A 22592-nucleotide genomic window follows, 5' to 3' on the forward strand; every position below is an offset into this window, starting at 1 on the left:
TCCTTTTTCATCTACTACAAATTCAATAGTTGTTATCGCAGCAGGACATTTTCTTTTTTAGGGGGGGTTTTTGCTTTAATAGCAACAATTGTGGCTGGCCACTTTAATTGACTCCTGTCCCCCTGTTGCTAAGAGACAAGCCACCCTGGTAATGAAGGCAACATTGCTGCCAGGGATATGATTGAATTTATTAATCAAAGTAGAGTGAGCAGGGAAAAAAACAATAGACAACTCATATTATGTAGAGCAATAAAAAGCTAGAAGAAAAAAATACCCTGAAGGAATAGTTAGACTTGAGAATAATGTATGAAAGCATATGTTTGTCAAGGTTAATTAAGAATCAATATCTTTTAAAGTTTTGTTTTTGTCTCTTTTAAAGGTAAAATTTACTACAAAACACAAAATAGCAGCATTTTAAAAATTATTTTTGATACAAGTTAAAAATACATTATACATGAAAAAATAGCTTCCATTACCAGAGATCATGGACTGAGCAGACTAGTCACAGTTGTTCTCATGTCATAAAAATGTTCTGTTTATTTCAGCTCGTTTGATTACTAATATTATCAGCTTGTCGTAGCTGGTAGTATTAGTAAAGACAATTTCTATATAAATGTGGAAACACTTAAAGGCAGCAACACTTAAAGTTCAATTGTTGCCTCTGAATATTCCTAATAAAAATCTGAGCAATTGTTTGCTTAATATATTCAACGCTGTGTATTTAAAAATAAGCTGAACAAAGCTGTTCTACAAATTAAGGAAAAGACTAGGATGATGGTCAGTAATAAGCCACTACACATTCAGAGATAAAAAAAAACAAAACAAAAGAATACCGAGTCAATCTGCATGGTCATGTCCCTAAAGGGTTGTGGAAATGGTGTAAACAAAAGCCAAGAGAGAAAGGGATTCTCTTGTGTTCACTTGACTCGATGAGGCAGCTTCCTCTCCAGTTACCATGTGTAGAGGAGATGACGAGAGCAGTATCCATGGGGATGTGGTGTGTGTGTGTGGGCGTGTGTGTGTGTGTGTGCACGCGCACGCGCGCCAACACTCCATGTATTTTCAGCTTCGTCACGTGGAGTGGGTAAGAAAAATACTGTTGCTATGGAAACAAGTCATCTTATGTGCTAATAGGCACCGTCATAGCAGTGCTTATAAGACTCTGATCTCTAAAACAACAATTTTAAAACAACTGTGACAATTGTGTTTACCATGAGAAAAACCAATAAAAAATGCTTCATTTGTGGTCAAAGTTTGAGATGAAGATTTGTCTGAAAAATGCCTTATTCAATGTTTTTTTTTCCTGTACATTAAAGAAGCATTGAAATTTCCTCTATCTTTCACAACTCTTTTGCTCCACATATTTGCATTGCATTTGCACTTGATTCATGATGCAGATTCTACTAAATGTATGCAGGAGTCATTTTAATCCCATCCATTATGTGCACGATTATTAGCCAAATCTTGCCACAGAGAATACTTTTCAACATTTGTGACATCCCTGATTTGGTTTTCGTTAATGTCAGCATGATATCAGATCCTTTTTAGCCTTTTTTTCTTCTCGTGTACCAAACTGACCATCAGCCATCACAACATTATGTTCTCAGCACCAAGAATATGGCACAAGCAGTTCTAATTTTTGCAAAACCTGAGCTATGTATTTGCTTTTTCTGTTTTTTTCTACAAATGTAAGTAATACATACATGCATACATAATTTCTTGTTTACAGTAATTGTAAGTAAACTGCTACAATAGATCTGCCATTGCATCTATTTTCAAAATTAGAAACACACATAAACTCAGGTGTGCAAATAGTGTCTGCAAACAACTGATGCATCTACCCGTGGGTGTTTTTGTGTGCTTCTACAGACATTTTAATGTAATTGTTCAGCCAAGTGACCCCACCCAAAAATGTCATTCTCGCCAACCTTTCACACACGACAAATGGCTGCACATCAGATCAATTAATCCTTACACATGAGCATGGAAGCACTCTTCTCTCCCAGTCCCGCCTTGAGTGGAAGTAATGATGATACATGTTGTCATCCCATGTCTCTAAGGAGCACTAAATCTCCTTATGCTTTGTCTGAGCTTGATCTGGTCCACATTAACCCTTAAATACTAAAGCCATGTGCACTGGAAATTCAATATGTCTTACGATGAGCCCCAGCCCGTCTTTTCTTTGCCAGGCACCTTTCATTGTTACAAAGAAGCTGACTATAAAATCTTTGTTGGTATTTGTATGTGAATTGTTGTCTTCTCTTGAAACTCAAACAAAATGTTTGAAGGTGAACTGGTTTAAATAACAGACAAGCAGAAAGCTGGGCACAATTAAGCAGAGTAACATATCTGACAAAGGAATTAACCAAGCTAATAGTTCCAGCTAAAGTAAATAATGTGAACATTTAACAGTACTGAATTTTCAACTGCAAACTTTTTAATATATCTTATATATCAGTCAAGTAACCTTTACAGCAGTAATACCAGATTAAATTTCAGAAATGAAATCATATTGCAATATAAAAAAAGCACATTTCGCTGCAACTGAGACAGGAATTCACAATCTTAATTCCTTCAATTTTTTGCAAGCTGTTCAAAGTAGTACTTGTTTTTTTTTTTTTTCTTTTTCTCAACTATATTCACAAAGCACTTTGCCCTAAATCATTACAAATGAAATACAATAATTGGGTCCAACTGATGGGAGCAATTTGAACATAATTTTGCATCAAGTTGAATTTATTCTCTTTTTGGTTTCGAGTATACCAAATACAGAAGTTATCAAAAAGATTCATTTTTGCAAATATTTTGCATTTGCAATTTTTTTTTCTTTCCAGTAGCTGATTGCAGTAAATCAGTGAAAACACAGACACAAACACGCTCATCAATTCCAGCACAATCCAGCAATTTGCCTCTATTGTCTCCTTTAATCCAGGAGACAACACAATTTTAGTTGTCTCCTCTTCAGTCCCAAACAGAGCAAAAATTCATCAAAGAAATGGAGAAAATTATTTTAATTTAGAACTGTTTAAGAAAATTCAAGGTCCTGACCTGACAAGGCCTTTCTCCAAAAAAAACAACATCTTACTGGAGGAATCATGTCATACAAACAGCTATTTATAAATGCCAATATTATTAGTTTGACAGAAAAAACAACTTACTCAGTATAAGAATATGTTGTAAGTTAAAGTATTTTCGATTTGTCCCAATACTAAGTTTTGACCCATTACATTCCTGGCTTCACAAAAGGTAAAGGACGTTACAGAACATAGAATTCAAAGTATCAGGACATATTGTCTGTATTTTACATATGCCTCTGTGTGCGCACCCCTGACCTTTTCTAAGAACCACACATATTTACAGAACATCTAATTCACCTCGCCCTGCTGACACAGGAACTGTTTTCTGAAGTCATGCTCCTTCCCTTTTCCTGTTAATGATTGATGAGGCAAAATGCATTCTGAATCCCCCTTTTGATGTTGACCTTACTAATGTGGTCACCACTACTTAAATTTTTCAAGAAGAACCTCACAAGCTGATGACTGCAGCTGAATGGTTTTTAATTTTTTTTAAAAACTCATAAAAAAAATTTATTATCTGTTTTTTCTGATAAAATAAATCCTTATCAATAACTGACTTGGGCTGTCACTTTGTGGGATTTATATCCAACAAAGAAAGGTAAAAACAGGAATGACTGTATTAGGTTGACCCAATCCAAACTGTGTTGATTATCTTTAAAGGCATAATGCTTGGGTTTAAAGTCGCTAAGTTCAGAACACTATATGTATATATATATATATATATATATATATATATATATACACACGATACATAGGCATCGTGATTGACAAAAAGAGGGTTTCCCTTTCCTCTCACCCAAGCAGTTTGATCCGCGTCGTGATGCAAAGTCTAGTAGAACAGATGCATAAACCAGAGACCAAATGCAGCTGACTCTTTTCAAATGCTAAACAACAACCCTATATTAAAATGATGCACGGTCGGCAAAAGCCAGACAGAAACAGCCTTGTACCCTGGAAGTGCAGTCACTCAGGGACATGGAAGCTTTGTTGTTGCGACTGGTATGACACCTGATTGGTGTTTGCCATTCAGAAACCCATTGTGAAATTTTACCTTCACAAGGCCCCTGAGAGAGGATTTGTCATCAATGTTCACGTACAAATACACCTCCAGTGAGGGAGCTCACATTTGGTAATCTGATCTATAATTAGCTCCCAGGGAAAATGAACAACCTTTTAAGCCTCAAATATATTCACAGCTCTCTGGAGGATTTCCTATCAGTTTGGCCTACGCAGTGCTAAATGATAAAAGATGGATCACTAGAAAATGTTACTGAAGAGCCCCTCAACCACTCAGTTGCCAAGGATACCACAGCAGAGCTGAATGGAGGTGGTGATGGTGGTTCACTGAGAACAGAGCAGATCTGACAGAATAATAAATCTACTTCTGGCTATTTTCTTCCTCCATGTTACTTATTAAGGTTCAGCACATCTGTCCTTTCGAGCTGAATTTTACACTTGCTCCAGTTTTTAATCATGATTCACTCAAGTAAATTTGAGATCAATATAACAAAATGTGGCTGCTAAGCAGTGGTCCCCAAACTTTTTATTACTGCGGACCGGTCAAGACTTGGTCATTTTGCTGCGACCCAGGGGAGTGGAGGGGAACCGTCAGCATTATCTGACGGTATGTTTATATATGTTTATTATATGTGGTTATGTTTATGCAGTTAAAAATGTTAACTACAAAAAAACATAACTCGCCTCTAAATCATAGTGCAGCAAATAGAGCAGCTGCTCCCGCCGTCTTTTATCAAACGCCTTTTCTTTTTACGTCTTTTATCGCTTAGAATGAGTCCACAAACTATCACTACTGCTTCTACATAGTCATCTTTGTTTGATTATTCTAAATTCACATATGGTATGTTGGGGGTTTTACTGGATTTTCTTCTGGAATCGGGGTGTTCGTGAGTGGAATTGGTTGATGTGTGGTGTGTTGCTCCTGCTCCTTTTACTTTTGTGAAAATTTTAACTCACGATAACAACTAACGGGAGCTCTGAGCTTATTTCTCTGCAACGAGACGATCCCATCTGGGAGTGATGAGACAATGACACCCAAAGTGTTGCTTATGTACAGGGTGCCTGGTCTCTATGTGGCGAAGCAGTTTGAAGGCTTCATTGCCTCATCAACGAGCCGGTCACCGCATATCATGCAGAGAGGGTTTGGAATGTGGGAATCACCTACCGGGATAAATCCATTCTCCTGTCTCTTCTCTGGGCCTTTTCCCCTTTGCAAAAAAACTTTCCAAAGACATCTAATCTGTTTCTTACTCATTTTGCTGCTGGTGGGTTCAATGTTGGTGCGCAAGACGTAACAGAGAAAATCAGGCTAAAGGATTTTCAAAATAAAAGCTCCCCCAGACTCAAATAATACATAAAACGGAAATATTTAATTATTTCTTGCGCAGCCTGGTACCAATTCGTCCACGGACCGGTACTGGTCCGTGGCCCAGGGGTTGAGGACTACTGCTGTAAAGGCTAGCTAACATTGTTCCGGTTAGCTGAAGTATTATTAGGAGTTTGCAGCAATATATATGTTGAACAAAATACTGTGGATTTAAAATAAATTATAAAATGAATTTTACCACCACATTTAGACATGAATTTATGAAACCTTTATTTGTTAAGTTACACTTCATAATGTCAAAGCATTATCTACAATACTATACAATAAAACTTTGACAATATTAATTGTCTCACATCTTCCTCCCTGTTCATTTTCTTTTCCATCATTACAGCATCCTCACCCTTCTCTCTGAACTTTACAATCTATTAGCTCTATGGACCTTACCAGAGGGGCCGCTTTTCATTGGCTGATGCTCTTTCTATGTGGTCACGTGGGTGGCAGTCTCACAAACACTAGCTTCCCGTTAGCTAAGTACAGCATAATAGCAGTTCTGATACAACTTCTACACCTTGAAGCCTGTCTGCTACACAGTCTAACGTTAGCTAAACAGATCAATATGCAACGTGTACTGTATCTGACACACACTAAAGATTTTATTTTTGCAGAAAAGGCTTTGGACTAAACTGTTACTCGTGTTAGCCACTCTAGCACCAAGTGCAGCTAGTAAATCAACCATCGCTGTGTTCAGGGAAGCGCTGATTAATAATCCAGAAATAAATATCAAGCCTGGAAACTTGATATCGTAACGGACTGGATGTTATGTTTTTAACGTAATCTTTGCTCGTCTTGCGGGGCGCAGGCGGTTGATACGGTAACAAGTGTGCTTAAACTACAAAGAGAGACAGACTAAAAAGGTACGAATGGTTTTGAGTTGATCACCTGTTCGGGTTATTTTACCTTTGTTTACCTTTGCTGTGGCTCATTACAGCCGCTGTAGTTTCTAAACGTTGGACTAATTACCTCGTTTGTTTGTGAGTATACGTCATTCATAACAAACATCAAATAGAACAAATAGATTTCATAAAATTTTAACAAACAAATGGCTTCTTTACCTTAACAGAGCTCTTTGGTTCCTCTTATCAGTCTGTAGCTTCTCATATTGAGGTCATCAAACCAAATTTCAGATCTACCATAACTGACCGACTGACACCTGCTGGCCTCAGGTTTGCAACCAGCTTGTGACTGAGAAACCAGTAACCTCCTCCCAGATGATGACATGAACTTGTTATTTCCTCTGTCCATTGTAGTAGCTGATATATTGTGAAAATCCGGTAGAAATTATGCACTAATGGAGTCATGTTTACATAGAAACAATGCGCTACGAGGCTTTGCTTGTGAGACTTGCGGTCACGTGGGTCGGTTGTGGGCGGAGCTTGGTAAGGTCCATTGGCATAAACAGCAGTAAAAGTCCATCCTAACAGCCACATATATTTTGGTAAGCAGAGCTTTAAGGCAACACTTAAAATATTATATCCTATGGATTATTGGATCCACATAGTCTTTTGCAATTGCAATATTACACACATTTGCAGGAAAAATTGTGATTCAATATTTCTTATTTTTATGGGGCTACAATATACTGAGAAAATCATAAAAAAGCACAATACAGACAAGCCAAACATAGTTTGAACTGTTATGCTTTTTGTGATTTATAAACCTCTTTTGATGACAAATTATTATTTTTTTTGATTTAGTTAAAAAAATAGATATTGTATGCCTCTACTCTCATGTCTTCCCAGTAAAAGCAATATTTTTAGCATTTATAGAACTTTCGAGGTTCAGGGTGACATTACAAATACATTTATTGTAAATGTATTTATGAATACTGTCTGAAAACTGAAAAACAACACACTTAAGTCAATATGTAAATCTTTTCTTGAGTTTAGTTATTAACTGGAGTCATAAATGCATTTTAAGAAGCAGCTAAGCTAAACAATTTGTATGGTGTAGCAGAAATTGAATCAATAGTTAGTAAATAAGTTAAATCAATAGCTGAAGGATATCATGATTCAATTTACAGAGGTTAGTTAAACAAACCTATGCATTAAATTATAAAGTATCATAACATAAAAACCTAAAGCAAAGTCATCACATATTTCATGAAATTTCATGACTCATGTAATCTTACTTTAATATCAGGGCCGTTGCAGTTGAGGCTCATTCCACGCTCGTCGGTGATCTCTGTAATCTCAGAGAGGTCATCATCCTCAAACTCGTCCAGACTGATGTCATGAGTCAGCCTAGTTGTAGGGGAAGATTAGCATGAGAAGGGGAAGGGAGAGAGATAAGGGGAGGTTAATCTCTCAGCAGTCAGAATTCTTACAATATTACACTATTTCTCATCATTGTGAATGACTTTTTGCTGCTCTTCTTTATATGATATTGTATTTTTACGACTTAGTTTTGATGAAATTTTAGAGCGTCCCCATACTTATTGGTATGCAGAAGAATTCATTGTCCACTCAAGGTCTTATTGCTGCAAAATAAGTTATAATTCCTCCTCTACCAAACTTGACAGCTGGTTTGATGTGTGTGTGTGTGCGTGGGCGTGTGTGTGTGTGTGTGTGTGTGTATATATACTGTGTCTAATGTTAATCAAACTTAGCATTGGTCTGATCTGTTCTAAGGACATATCTCCAGAAGTCTTGTGGTTTAATCAGGTTTAGGGTTCCAAACCCAGGTTGTGCAGACATATTTTTATAAACAGGTTTTCTCCTGCAATTCCCAAAGAAACATGTCTGAATGACAAATAAAAAGTCAACGTTAAAGACAATCCGTGTCAAATCATTGTGGGATGAAAATAAGAGGCAGTACCAACTTTAAAAAGTATCTCAAGCCATAATGCACTGATCAGAAAACCAAAGAATCACCTTACTGTAATGTTTGCAGTGCTTTTAAATGCATACATTTATGTATGCTAAATATATGACTTCATTTAGTTTCTGTATTAATAATTGTACTGGAATAACTTTAAAAATATCCTTTAGTTGGTCCTGGACAATAGGAAAAATTAACATTAATCTTTTGCATTCTCCTTTTGTTATGTTACATGTCCACTTTCACAGCAATTATAGACACAACTGTGACTGATTTATAGTAAAAAATACTAATGCAATAATAGCTTACTCACTAAAATACTTAAATTAACTTTAGGTCAAAAATAGTCACCAGACTTCAGAGAAGATATGAAGATGCTATAACACTATTTCTCATTTCGCCATGTATGTTGTTGAAAAACATTTTACTATACATTGTTGCTTCTGATATGCACCACTTTATATACAGTATGTGCATTGGGATGAAAGCATTAATACCTGTGTCAATTCTGCACCATTGATGCATTTGTAAATAAGTCGCACCTGCATTGCCACGCTTGTGCTAAAAATTTTTCCAACATGCCTAAAAAAGTGGTAAAGGTCTACCTTGGATGGTGATCAAACTATGTATGCCAAGAAATGAATAGGATGGAGTGCCTTTATAGGACAGTGTGACCCTGATGCCACAGTGAATTGTGGCTAAGGTAAGACAAAATACAGAGAAAAATTCATTACCATAAGCAGCATTTGATAATATTTATATGCCAGCTTTAGTCCTACGTTTAAAAAGAAAAAGATTCTAAAGAATATCTTTCTAGATAGAAATGCAAAGTAGATATACAATATTATGACAGAAGTATACATATGCTCTAGAAAACATAATATTGCAGGGGCCCACTCTTTCCTCGCCTTCACATCCTCAAATTAGGAGCATAAAACATGAAGAAAAGAACACATAAAACACAGACAACCTTTTTGCTTTTGGAGCAGCATGCCTAAATATCCCTGCATCCTTGACGGACTGTCCTTTTGTCTCCGACAAGATTCAATTAACTTCACCTAAACAATGCTTCAATTTTCCTGATCCTCAATCATGTCCGCCTGTTAACTCTCTACCCTGCAAGCAGTTCAGAGTCAGAGTAGTAAAACGTTTTTTGGAAGAATAAAAAAAACTAATAACAGAGAGTGAGCTAAAGTTAACCTGGATGACAATAATCACTCTGGTAAGCCACAGTGCTAATGTATCTGTCATTCCTGGTTACATTAACATTGTAAGGTGTTTCAGAATAGTTTTGTTCACTTAAGGCTTTAAGATGACATTATTTTTGAATATTTTATTGTTTGTAATTTACCCCCATTTTTCAAAACTGTCTTTCTCTTTCCATTATCAGTGTTAATTCCGCCACTCTTCAGAACATAAGAACTCACTACAATCTATATAAGGTAGGCATCAAGGGCATTGAGAGTTAACCCAACTATCCAAAAATAATAATGATTTGCAAAGCCTTAACTCTACCACATTAAACAAAAAATTAATTCTTTAAAGTTCTGATATTTGCGTATGGTGTTGGCTGTGTTATTGAACAGCAGTGCCCACAGTCCATACACAGATTTATGAGGGAGAAGTGAGAAGGAAGTGCAATGATTAAGTAAAAATCCCAATAAGCTTGACATGTTACTGTCACCATGTTTACTGATAACTGTCTTCACAAGGACAGAAGGAGAGATTACCAGAGAGGTCAACAGGAGGTTAAGGTAATGATTGGACCATGACATATAAAGAACAAATAAAGGCAGCGGACAGTGAAACAGAAAAGGGAGAAGAAAATTAGGCGATGGGAGATAAAGCGCTTTGACAGGACAGAGTGACCCTGATGCCACGGTGAATTGTTGGTAAGGTGGAAGCAGCCACCAGAGCAAAGCAAGACACTGAAAGACAGCAAATTACATTGTCACAATGAAACACAGAGACATCACATAGACTAGGAGGCAATGAGAATGGTAAATGGCAGTGTGCAAGCTTACATGGCAAATACTTTAAATTTAATCATCATGTGAAAACCAATGTAAACACAGTTGTCCTTTACACACTGTATCTCAGGGACTCAGTTTGGTAAGGGATTGCCAAATGTACATCATTCTCAATAATGGAAGAGGGTGTCAATACCGTAGATGGACTGATACACAACTTCCAACAAATCTTTATAAATGTTAGATATATTTCCAGCAATGATCTATGAGCCAAAAAATTCTACAAGCTAGAAAAGCAACAAACAAAATTACTAGAAAACAATATATGATGAGAGTGAGGAAAGATTAACTTAAGAGTAAATCTTTTGTCCAGAATATTAGAAAGTATGCCATATTTTGTGCACAATAAACTAATAAAACCAATGTTTTATTAGCCAGACTAAATTACTTGCCTTGGCAAAAAATGAGCAAAAATCTACAGGACAGTAAAATCCATAAATATGTTTTATTAGTTAGACAATGGACATTGGTTCTAACTAGTAAAATAAATGTTCTATTAGTCAATATTCTGTTGACTAACTAACTAATACAACTAGTTAGTTCAACTGAATATAATTAGTCAATAGAACTAGTTCTAGTTAACTAGTTCTAACCAAAAGTTAATTCTAACAGTACTAACTAACTATTGGTTGCATTCCGATAGTTGCAGTAAGCATTTAAATGGACCTCCTTTCTAATCAACAGTTAGAATTAACCGTTGGTAGTTCTAACAACGCAAACAGTTAGAATTACTTTCCTGAAATGTGCAAAAATCTACGGAATAGTAAAATCCACAAATTTCAATAAGTGTCTGGATCAATTTAGACACAGAAAGTCTCCATTAAACATGTTAGCATTCAAAGCATTTAAATGAACCTTCTTTCAGCGCAATAGTGTGATTGCCATCCAGAAGAGGGCGCCGCTAGTCATTCTTAAGTGGAGTCAGCCGATAGTTGTAAGAGAAATAATCATGGCGATGAGATCCGAAAACAAGAAAGAGAAACGGACTAGAGTTCAGTGTGGGATGCCAAATTCACTAAATGTGATTTGGTTTTGACATATAAACGCTCCAAGAGCTCTGTAAGTTATTGCCTTAATAACGCTCATTCAGTTGTGTGTCATGGCAGAGCAGCAATAACTTCTCAAAAATTATTGATGCGTTACTATGTGATGACAGAAAAGTGGAGGGTATCACGCAGGAAAAATTGTAACAGGATTGAAAAAGATATGATACCAATAAGCAAGTTTGATGATAAAGACAACCAATAAATTGTGTCATATTTGTTGGATTATTTTACATCATCGTGTCTAATATTGGAATGGTTAAAAGAAAATAGTAGTAGTTATTCTCTAAGGGAATCATATTTTTCTCCTTTTCATAGTTCAACTAAATTTTTTTTCGTTTTCCTTAATATGAAGTACTCATGGACTGAATTAAGAACGATATTAATATGTCAAATAAAAAATTGGTTTGCTGTGGATTTCACTGCTTGGACAGTTTCTGGCTGAAGACCCACTTTTAACAGGTCATTTTCACTTTCTTGGAGAAATCATGTAGTGCAGATGGACACAGCGCTGCAGGATTGATGTTTCAGTTTGTACCACTACGGATTTGGGCTAAACTGCTGCATTATTCTGGCAGTGGGAGGTGACAGGGCAGCCAACTGGCATTTGTGTGTCTTCATGGCATGCCTCCTGGCGTGCATTGATGAAGGACAGCATGACCTCACGCTCAGGAAATGATGGCCACAACCAGCTTATTAGTTATGCGAGTCTAGCCTGTTAGAATCAACAGAGCTATTTTTATCCATACCTTGAAATATATAGTTTTTTATTTACAAATACTAAGAAACTAAATAAGCATTTCAATTTTCCCATGTTTATGTGCCTGGACATTTATATCTCTGCATGCTACTATAAAGTTTCAATAAATCTATTGTGGGTAAATAACACATTGATCTCAAAAAAGTAGCTCAGAAAACATAAACAGAACTACAAAAAAACAATCAATAAAGTTTGCTTGACCTAAATTATAGCAAACATGTCTGAATATGTAACAAACCTTTTCCTTTTAGCCAATACTCTGTTATCAACATATCCTGGCCAAGAGTTCCATATCTTGGCAGATTCAAGAATACCTTTTAAGTCGTTATCTTTATATGTTCCTGTAAATTCACAGGTCACAGGATTTTTTCCCAACCAAAAGATCACAAGACTCAATGCAGTCAGTTATTCATCAGCTTCGCCCTCCTGCAAGGACGAGACAGGGGGAATGAGCTGAACCAGGACTGTCCTGACAGAGTCAATAAATCAGGTTACAAAAAGGAAACACTCCATCATCCTGTGTATGAAAACAAACTAAAAACAGACAAACTCTTCCACAGAGTGCTTCTTCTGCACCAGTGCATTGCCATAACGTACATGCACAACATAAGACTTCTCAGGTTCTATTTTTGGTCAAATTGCCCTCTCCCCCAGCACGTTCTGCATTCCTCCTTAAAATAAATGTGCAGTCTCGTGCATCCGGTCTCCTTCAAGGGCTTGCCTGCTTGAGTTTTCCGATTGCAAGGAGATGGCATAAAATAATAAAAATAAATACAGTTACACACACACACAAGGTCACACTCATCCATGCGGCTGCTCACAAAAACAATACCCTACCATTTTTCCCACTGGTCCTCCATCCAACCCTCTCCTCCTTCCCCTCCCGAGTCCATTCTGTACGTGAGGAGGGCATCCACAGGCAAGAGAAGAGAAGGATGAGAAGGAGCAAGAGGGTTAGAAAGTGAAGCAGGGAGGGAGAGAAGGAGGAGCAAACAGGAAAAGAGCCAGAGGAAAAAGGAGGAGGGGTACAGCTTGTCCGGGTCGGTGAGCTAGGAGTCCGATTCAAAGCTTCGCTTGCTACCACTCGCTCGGAGGCAAGAGATAGATGGGATAAATGTTTGAAGCTGTGGCGTTAAAGCTGCCAAAGAGGAGTAGTGTTATATAACCCGCACGGTGCTGCGTGCATCAGATTTACTACGCCACTGCAGAAAACTGCTGGTGCTGGCAGATCATTCAATAGCACGGGAAGCCCCAACAGGAGAAACATCAGCACAACAGGACACTCCCCTGTCTCTGTTTCTCTCATCTGAACAGTGTCAAGCTAAATTATTAATGAGGAACATCAGTCATCAATGTCTGCATTTTTTTATTTTTGTCTCGCTCTCCATTTGACTTCTTAACAAAATATGCTGTATTACATTTATTTGTTTGTTGTGAGATAATGTTTGGGTTTGGCAATATAAAACACATAAAACATAGCTGGCTTTTTATGCAGATTTTCTGACAGTGTGACTAAGGTATACTTTATTGCATAATTTTTCAGATAAACACCAAATTTTTTATCGTTTAAGTATGTTTCCTCCAACATATTTGTTATGGCAGCCTTAAGTGAGCAATTTATTTCCATTTGTTAGTATGTTACTTGAGAAGTATCAACTTTTTTAGTACATACTGCTGATGTAAATTTCTTTAAAGTCATGTGTAAAGAAAACCATATGACAAAAACAACAGTCCATCCACAACACCAGATAAAGCAATGACAACAGTTTTTGAAAAGCTACAAGGAAATTACTGCCTGAAACTCAAACCACCATCTGGTGGTGAAAACTGCAGGTAGTGAAAGCAACTCACCTGAACTACAGCATTTTAAAGAAGGATTTATACGCAGGGGCTGCATGAAAGTGTGAAGTTTTAGCACTTTTTAAATTACTTTAAATCACTTTACAAGTAAAACTGTACAACCTCAATGAGATATGCAGAAAGGGTTGATCATACAACCTGCCATATCCTGTGGCAGCTCATATTTCATGCTCTGCTGAATTCAGTCACCAGGGTTCATTGTGGCCTCTCTGTACAAAAGCTTGTGATTACATCAAGTGGGCCCCCTTCAACTAGAGTCTGTTAGAATCTCCTTAAAATATATACCTAGTGTATACTTAAAGCCATCTCAATCTAGAAAGTGGAGATGAGCTGATACAGAAGTTGTCAATTTTGTTCAAATTGCCCACATTTTATATCAATTTCCAAAGATATGTGGGGGATAGATTATTTTTGCAAAAGACAGAGACAAAGTAGACCTGCAGTTTAGTCACAGAAGGGTGGTGCCGTCTGTGAATACATGTCTGGTCAGCAGAATTAAAGAGACAAGCAGTAAATAATCAGCAGAGGGGAGCTGCAACCAATACAATTACTGTCCAGGATGTCAGTTCCTGCTGAGGGAGAAATTCAAATCAGTTTAATTTGCATCCTTGCTTATCTTTAAATACGAGAGACAGACAATTACAATTCAATCCAATTGAAGGATCCATTTTTTACATGAAGGTAACAAAAGTAAATGAAAAAGCATTCTGGAAAATGGAATTATTCAGCATTGTGGTCCTGTGTGTATTGCTGTGCTGCTCCTGTCATTCCTTACAAGCCACATTCTTACAGATAAGACTGAACGGATCACTTCAGAGTTTGCAAGTCACACAATGAAAGAATAACTGAATGGTAGAACTGGTTGCTGTTGCTTATAATAATTAATATGCACAGGATAAGAGTTTCTTGCACTGGGGATATCTCTCAACGCTTCAGAATAAGAAAACAGATAGACCTATTTGACTTTTTTTCATCTATGTCTTTCAAGTGTATTTTTGACATATGGAGCATTAGGAAAAGCTATTTTTGTATTTCCAAATATATATATGAGGAATCTCAAACAGTATTTTTAGAATATCTGTTTAGCATCAAATAATTCATTTCAAGTTTCAGGAGTATAATTTCAACAACAAATGATACATGCAGTCTATATTATTTGAAAAATATAAGCGTAGCCATTTCTTGAGTAAGGAAATGAGATATCAAATCTGATATAAACTGAATATTCAACCAACTGACAGGTACGTTTTCTCTCACAGGAATGCCTTATAGACAAAGACCTATATCGCTCATATCTAAAATTGCTACCAATGAGTATTGCAAAACACACAGGTCCTGAGATATTTGACTGCATGCAGTCAAACTATGGAACTTGAAAGTTATCTGTTTGTAAAGGTTACTGTCAAAAAGGCCACCAAAAGCAAGAACTTTAGTTTTTTTCCAACTGTATGTTAGAGCCCTGCCATCTTTCTACTATCCCTATGTGGTTGATGCAAGAAGGTTCAAAGGTTCATTTAGAAAAAAAATCTAAACATATATTCTCACATAGGCAAAATACCTTCTAGTCTCAGTTCAATTGGGGACTAAACTTGCAACATTTGTTAAGTGCGGTTCACTTTCACACAGCACTGTCAAATAATCCGAATCCAACTACTGAAGGAAACGACACAAAACCCCCGAAGAGGTTCAAACGATACCTATGAATTTTAGGTTCAGACTGAGACTTAGGGATTCTGCTGTTGGCATTCACCTCGATGTGTCGATGAGGGGTACAGACACGATGCTATAAATCGTTTGTGTTCTTTGATTATGGGCAGATGACACATCACGTCACGTTTGAATATGTAAGAGCGTATGCATGTGTGTGGTCTATGAAAGAACGAAATAAACAAAATCAGTAATGCATGAAGTGCATTGATAAAACTACTTGACATATCTACTTTGAACTTTTACATCCTAACAGTATGATTAACGTAATATCACCAAAGCTTAAACACACATAACTACCATGCTTAACAGAGTTTACAATGCAAATACTGCACCTGATGCGGTTAGCTTTAGCATGTAGCGCACACCAACAAACAGCCTCAAATATTATAGAACAAATAATTACTGGTAATAATATCAAACCCAAATTAAACATTGCGTATCTACAGCGGCAAAACACACGACAATTGTCTATGCAGCTATTATGAGGTTAAACTTACTTTTGTCAGCTACGCACACAAATTGAGCTGCTTCTGCTTCCGGTTCGTAACAGACTAGTAAAAGTGTTGCGCAGTTCTAAATTAAAGAATGCACTTACCAATATTCACCACTAGATGTCTCTTGACAACAACTTGTATTGTCAACAACTCTTGACAATACAAACTAAATGTTTCCCCAAGGTCTTCTTCCATTTTTATGGCTGCTGCCAAAACATTTAAGGTCCAGCACCACCTTCTAGATTGGAGTATATGATTTATTTACTTTCCAAAGTACCTTCAGTGCTTTTCCAACAAACTTCCTTCTTCACAAAGTGCAAACAATAATGGAGTACTGTAAGATTTTAGTGGTTGTAGCCAAACTTTTGTCTCTGGTAAAATACCACAAGCCATGTATCCCTGCAGTGTGAGAATTACACATTTATTTTGGCTTTGTTGACCCAGAATGCCTTGCACTACAGTTTGCTTCCTGCTTTTGGGGTGATTTCTGGTCCGCTTGCATATGTTTTTGAACTGTTCGTGCCAGAGTTCACTTCAACCAAACTGAGACCTAGGTTTTTAGGCGAACAACCTAAACAACAAACAACACAGTTTGCTTTATTGGTTTGGTTTTCAAGACTGTAGGTTCAACTCCCTTTCCCCCAAAACCGCAGCTTAAATATGCAAAATGCATTTTCAAAACTATTGAGTAGCTAGCTGTATAATGTTATTTGACTATACAGAAATGTATTTTGCTGCACCTTGACTTTGCTGACTAAAAATGTTATTGTATTCAAACCCCTAATGAAACTAATGTTTTATTAGCTTAAAGTGGAACTGCTCTCACATTTAAGACAATAAATAAAGCAAGTATAAGAGCTGCAAATACAACAGTGTGATTGCCCTGTTTTTAACATCCGCAAGGAGAGGAATTGATAATTCAAGCACAGCATGTGAGGGGAAGAATGTCACGGAAACAAACATGGCAGCATATGGCTGATCTGGGACCAGTCCAAACCTGACTTTGTTTTCTGGCCTCATTTCATGTCAGGAACACTACTGAGATATTCCTTTGATCACAAACGCAGAAGAAAACACAGAATCACGTTTTCAGCGTGATTCATATCTGTTGAATCATTTTGATTATCCCACAGATTTCTTTTTATGTTTTATGACAAATCCTTTTTGATTTTATTTCTATGCTGACATTATTGGTTTTCAAATGGTTAAACTCAATGGAAGCACATTTTTATTTAGTTCGATTTAAATAATTGTCTGCTAGTCAGACAATGAGTACAACCACTGTTGTAAAGAAAGTATCTACAGCAGAGAGACTGGCATGTTTATGTACAATACTGGGATGGGAAAAGACTGAGCCTGAGGGAGGGTGAGTTTCTGTTGTTATCTCGCTGGGGAACATTGATCAAAGGACCTTCAGCCACAAAGTAATGGTACTTAATGAGCGTAGCTTTGGCCACAGGCATAACTGCAACCTCTGAATTTATATGAGTGCATGAAGCAACAGCATGCAGCTGATTTCAGCTTGTCTATCTGTATATTTAATCAGCTTGAACCAATCACATGTATTATTTTTTCATTTCTATTTTTAAGCAGCTTATCAGTTTAATTTATGCAATAAAAGATCCATCCATGTTCAGTCACATACAAATAAATCAAAACCTGAAAAACAAACTAATACATAGTAAAATAAACAGTAAAATTTGTAGATTCAGGATTGTGTAAAGAAGGTGAACCATATACCAACACTACAGTATAGGCTACTGATATGTCAATAAGAGCTGTCCTTTGTAAAATTATGGAGGTGGACAGTTGATGTCATCTTAACTTAAAAGCTATCTTAAAATTGTCAGACAAAACAGTTTCTTAAAAAAAAAAAGAACCAAATGGGCTCAAATCAAAGCAGTTCCACTCGAAATGCTGTTGTTTTAAAGACTGCAGAGATTTAGAGGTTTGATCAGATTAAGAAAAAGTAGGTTATGCGACATATGCTCTGTGAAGGTGCAACAACACCGCTCCTGTGGGACCAGACACGCCCAAAATCAAAAGATGCTTCCCTAAAAGCCGAAGCTCCAAAGAAAGGGAGCAACGCTGCTTCCTCCTGCTGCAGCGGCGGATCCGAATAGCCAAAATAAGCACTCTGCAGAGTCTCACCCGATTTGCCCCTAGCGCACAGAAGCCAGCTCGGTGAATACACAAGCACCTCATTTATCCCTATTCACTCTTTCTGCCGGACTTCTTACCTGAAGCTGGCCGGAGAGTTCACCTGGATGCTGCGGCCGGACGGTGGTGTGGCTTTCCGCTTCTCTCTGTCCGCCATGCCGCCGCGCGTTCATGTCTCCACCGACTCCACTGACAGTGTAAAGCCGCCCGGCCCGACAGACACCTGAGAGGTGCGGCGGTGAAGCTGCTGGGGTAATGCCTTCGAAGACGCTGGAAAAAATGGCCACTTGCCATAGCTTTCTGGGGTGTATTTATTTATTTAATAACTCTTAAAAAATAGAACAAAATCTTAAGTTTTATTATTATTTTAATAGAGGCAGCCAAACCCATACAGCACATAAAGATTTTGTACATGTATTAGCTTGATAAATGAATTGCAACCTACAAAACATTTAAAACCAGCATTATTTGTTAAACAAGGCAGCCTGCAGATCATGTTAAGTATTAATTTGACCAAGAACTCTAAATCTCTTAATTCACTAGTAAAACTCTTAATTCACTTGGTGCTTCTCAAGAAAAGAATGTAACCTAAAAGTTAATTTATTGAGTCAAAAGTAAAACTGTAGAGCTTCATTACACACAAAGTGGTGTATTCTGTATAAAAAGTGTTTGTTTTGATTACTTTTTAAATGGTTTGAGACCTAATATTTAGTTTTCTCAATATTAGATAAAATCACTAAAATGACTAAACAGTTAACCTGCTGACAGGAATACCTATGAATTATCCAATTTAAAAACTTGGGAATGGGTTGGGAATCTTTTTGCACTAATTATGTCACATGTCATATGATCGGCCTGTGTAGGGCACCCTGTGTAATCCTGCCTACACAGGGCTGCACCAAAAATTGGTGCAATACCTTTAAATGTCTCTTATTCTTTTCATTTTTTTCTTTCTATCTATCACCATATAATCATCCTAAGTCAGGCTTTATTCTTGAACTTATCTGTTGATCTTGAACTCCACAACAACCAGTAAGGTAGGTGTGCCAAGGCAGAGAGGAGCGCACATATACTCATTCACAATGCATTCACAAACACAAAGTACTCACGCACACGTACGATAAGGACCTCAATGAGTAAACAGCTACACTGGAAAAAAACTGGCTGCTGTTAAGGAAGCCTAAGATACTTTAATAGTAGCTTTTACTGTTTTTTCACTGTCGTTTCTGATATGTTTCAATTTCTGGTGTTTAAATGTGCCTTAATAAATTAACACTGACGATACCACATAGATTTTCTTTTGGGTTTAGATGCTATCACTATGGTCACTAAATCAGATTCCCTTGGCTGTAGAAGGTTGCCAAGCTCTGCTGGAAAATAAAACCAGCAGCTCCATAAAGTTTGTGTTGTAGTAGTAAAATTGTGACAAAGAGAAGGCTAAAATGTAAAATTGTAATGAAATGCGTGGTGAGGTAAAACGCCAGGAGACCCAGGTACGGGAGAGATATGGTTGTTTTAATAATAATTCAAACTCCATACAGTTCACAAGATTCTGGCAGCACAGCGGAGAGGAAGCCAGGGCTCACACCGGTAGCAACAGAATTAATGCATGGCATACAAACAGGCAGACAATAATGACGTGACAAGGACCCGACAGAGACACAGAGGCACAGGTGACACTAAATACACAGAGGCTAATCAAGGAATGAGACACACCTGGGAATTAATCAAGGGGAGACAGGACAACACGGAGACTCAGACACACAGGAACTCAAAATAAACACACAGAGAAACTCAAATTACAACAAAAGTAATCTGCTCGCGCTTCTCAGAATAATTCTTATTTTTTAGACTGAATTTAAATTACACTGATTCCTACAAGAACTCCCTCACTTTAGTTTCTTGTCCAGAAATCAGTGTTTTACAATCTAGTTGGACAGTACATTTCTCACTAAACTTTAAAATGTTGCTCCTCTTCAGGAAATGGATACTCCAGCGTAACAAGTGATGGATAATATAAGCTATGGTTAGCTATAATATAAGCATTTGCAAAGATCCAGGTGAATGCCACACTAAGGAAAGAAGGTATGGAATGCATCCTTATATAATTACAGTTTTACACGTGTTTATACATCTTGTAGTGTTACACTCACTCATGATAAGTGTAATTAAAACAGTGAAAGCAAAAAAGATAAAACAACATAACAAGAAATGTGTCATTTTATAACATATCCACCAGAGGTCAGCATTTGAAAAAGAAATAGTATCTGGTATTTTTAAAACTGTGGCTTTGCTACTGTCTGGACTGAGAAAAGTAAAATAAGTGAATTTCAAGTGATCACAAAACTCCAGAGCTCTGCGAAATAATGGTTTAATAAAAAAAGTTGAAGTAGAGCTGGATTAAAATTTCAACCCATATCAGGTATCTCAAAAAAGTGTTGCTCTAGCTCAGCTGACTGCCAGAATTGTTGCAATGTATCTACAACTGAGTATTTGCTCACATGTAATCGAATATGTGAGGGAATTATCATATATATATATATATATATATATATATATATATATATATATATATATATATATATCATATATATATATATATATATATATATAATTTTTTTTTCACAATTTTCCAATACTGCATTTTGTGCTTCCATATTTATTAAATGATTTTGCATGTGGAAGATTTTTTGAAGGGTTGTTTGTCTTTTAGGGGTGTGTGACTTACGTTTTCTCTCTGCGCTTCATTCTCATGTACACAAGTATAGACACAGTCTGATGAAAGGATTAACATTGAAAATTGTTATTTTACTTTGCAATTTTATGACAGGCATTACAACCTGATGAAATATGCATGTGTCTAGCAGTTTATTCATTGTTTGAGTCTACAGTCAATTCTGCTGTGTTTGGGCCACACTGTGATTTTTTTTTTTTTAACAAACCTTTTTTTTATGAACCTTACACTTAATGAAACATTCTCTCATCCACTTCTAAATGAAGATCAGAGTAACAAGGACAAAAACAGTTTATATATTACAAAAAATACCACAAAAAGTCACACACAATAGGCTTATACAAAGTGATGAAATATTTAGGAATGAGCCTACAATTTGATCCCAAGTCTCAAGCATAAATCTTCATAGATGAATGACAGATAATTGAATGCATGCTCTTTTAGCATTCCCTGCATAATTTATTTTAATGAAAAAAAAGCCTTTTCTAACTATTTATCTATGCTGATTGTATCCCTGTTTTGAGTTAAAATGTACCAACTGTAGGGAAACCTTAAGTCCTCTCCCCATTTTTATGTCTAAATTATTCAAATTTGCCAGTCTTTTCATAACAAAAACCCTAAAGACACCCTACAATAACAAATAGCAAAATATGCCCACTTAATTTTGTCTGTTGTTCTTCTAATGGCGGGAGGGTCATAATCTGAGCAAGCCTATGGATTCATGCAAAGTTTGACCTCAACAAAGAAGCTTATTCTTAGCTAAAGACTTTAGCAAACTAATTTTAAAGCTGTAATCCACAAACCAGGTATCTTTTCTTCACCCCGTTGTCTCTTGTGCACTTTATGTGATTACTTAATGAAGTGGCACATTATACTGATTAAATACTTTTTGTTCTTTGTTTGGTTAGAATTATAGTTTTGTATTTGCCTATAGAACAACAGTCTGTGTCTGAGTAACAAAAAGCATAGACAACAACAAAACAGATACAATATTTACACAGAAAAATATGTTTAGTTTTATTTTATTCAGCAGCCTAAACAGATGTATTTACAATTAATAGCAATTAAAAAGGCATGGATAGCTATTCATGTATGCACTTGAAAGCAGGACACAAAAAAGTAAATATGGAACACAATATAAATAGGGAGACAAAACGGATATGGGTTTACTCACCAGCAGAACGGCATGAACTGATCTGTTTACACTTATGCTAAGAAGATTTTAAAGCCATAGCTTATTGGTGACTATGATGAAGGTTCCAGAAAGTATTTGGTTGATGTAGACAACTGTGTTACTGATAGCAAAACATATTTTTATTAAAATAATTAATAGTTAAATATTATCTACAGTGAAAAATATTATGCCAACATTATATATTTGCATATTTACAAATGTGAACACTTATTGTTAAATTAAACAATACTTAGAGATCTGAGTAATATAACTAAGTAGTTAAATTGCTGATACAGCATAAAATGGAATTTCAAAAATCTGCAAAAAGC

At 36.5% G+C, this 22592-nt stretch overlaps 1 protein-coding gene across 3 annotated transcripts in view; it reads right to left on the reverse strand.

Annotated features, from left to right (window-relative positions):
- Nucleotides 1-18656, reverse strand: part of LOC122819202 (C-Jun-amino-terminal kinase-interacting protein 1-like) — a 45477-nt gene extending 26821 nt beyond the window's left edge. The window contains exons 1-2 of one of the 3 annotated variants that reach the window (XM_044095736.1): nucleotides 18436-18656; nucleotides 7610-7721 (exon numbers count right to left, since the gene is read on the reverse strand). In XM_044095736.1, coding sequence (XP_043951671.1) covers nucleotides 7610-7721; nucleotides 18436-18512 — 189 coding nt within the window. In that variant the 5' untranslated portion in view covers nucleotides 18513-18656. Of the gene's footprint in view, nucleotides 1-7609; nucleotides 7722-12968; nucleotides 13159-16198; nucleotides 16242-18435 lie in introns of those variants that run through there. The other 2 variants (XM_044095753.1, XM_044095744.1) reach the window with 2 other exon arrangements.
- Between the last annotated feature and the right edge of the window lie 3936 nt (nucleotides 18657-22592).

This window comes from Gambusia affinis, linkage group LG02 (assembly GCF_019740435.1).
Source record: "Gambusia affinis linkage group LG02, SWU_Gaff_1.0, whole genome shotgun sequence".
In the NCBI taxonomy this organism is placed as follows: Eukaryota; Metazoa; Chordata; class Actinopteri; order Cyprinodontiformes; family Poeciliidae; genus Gambusia; species Gambusia affinis.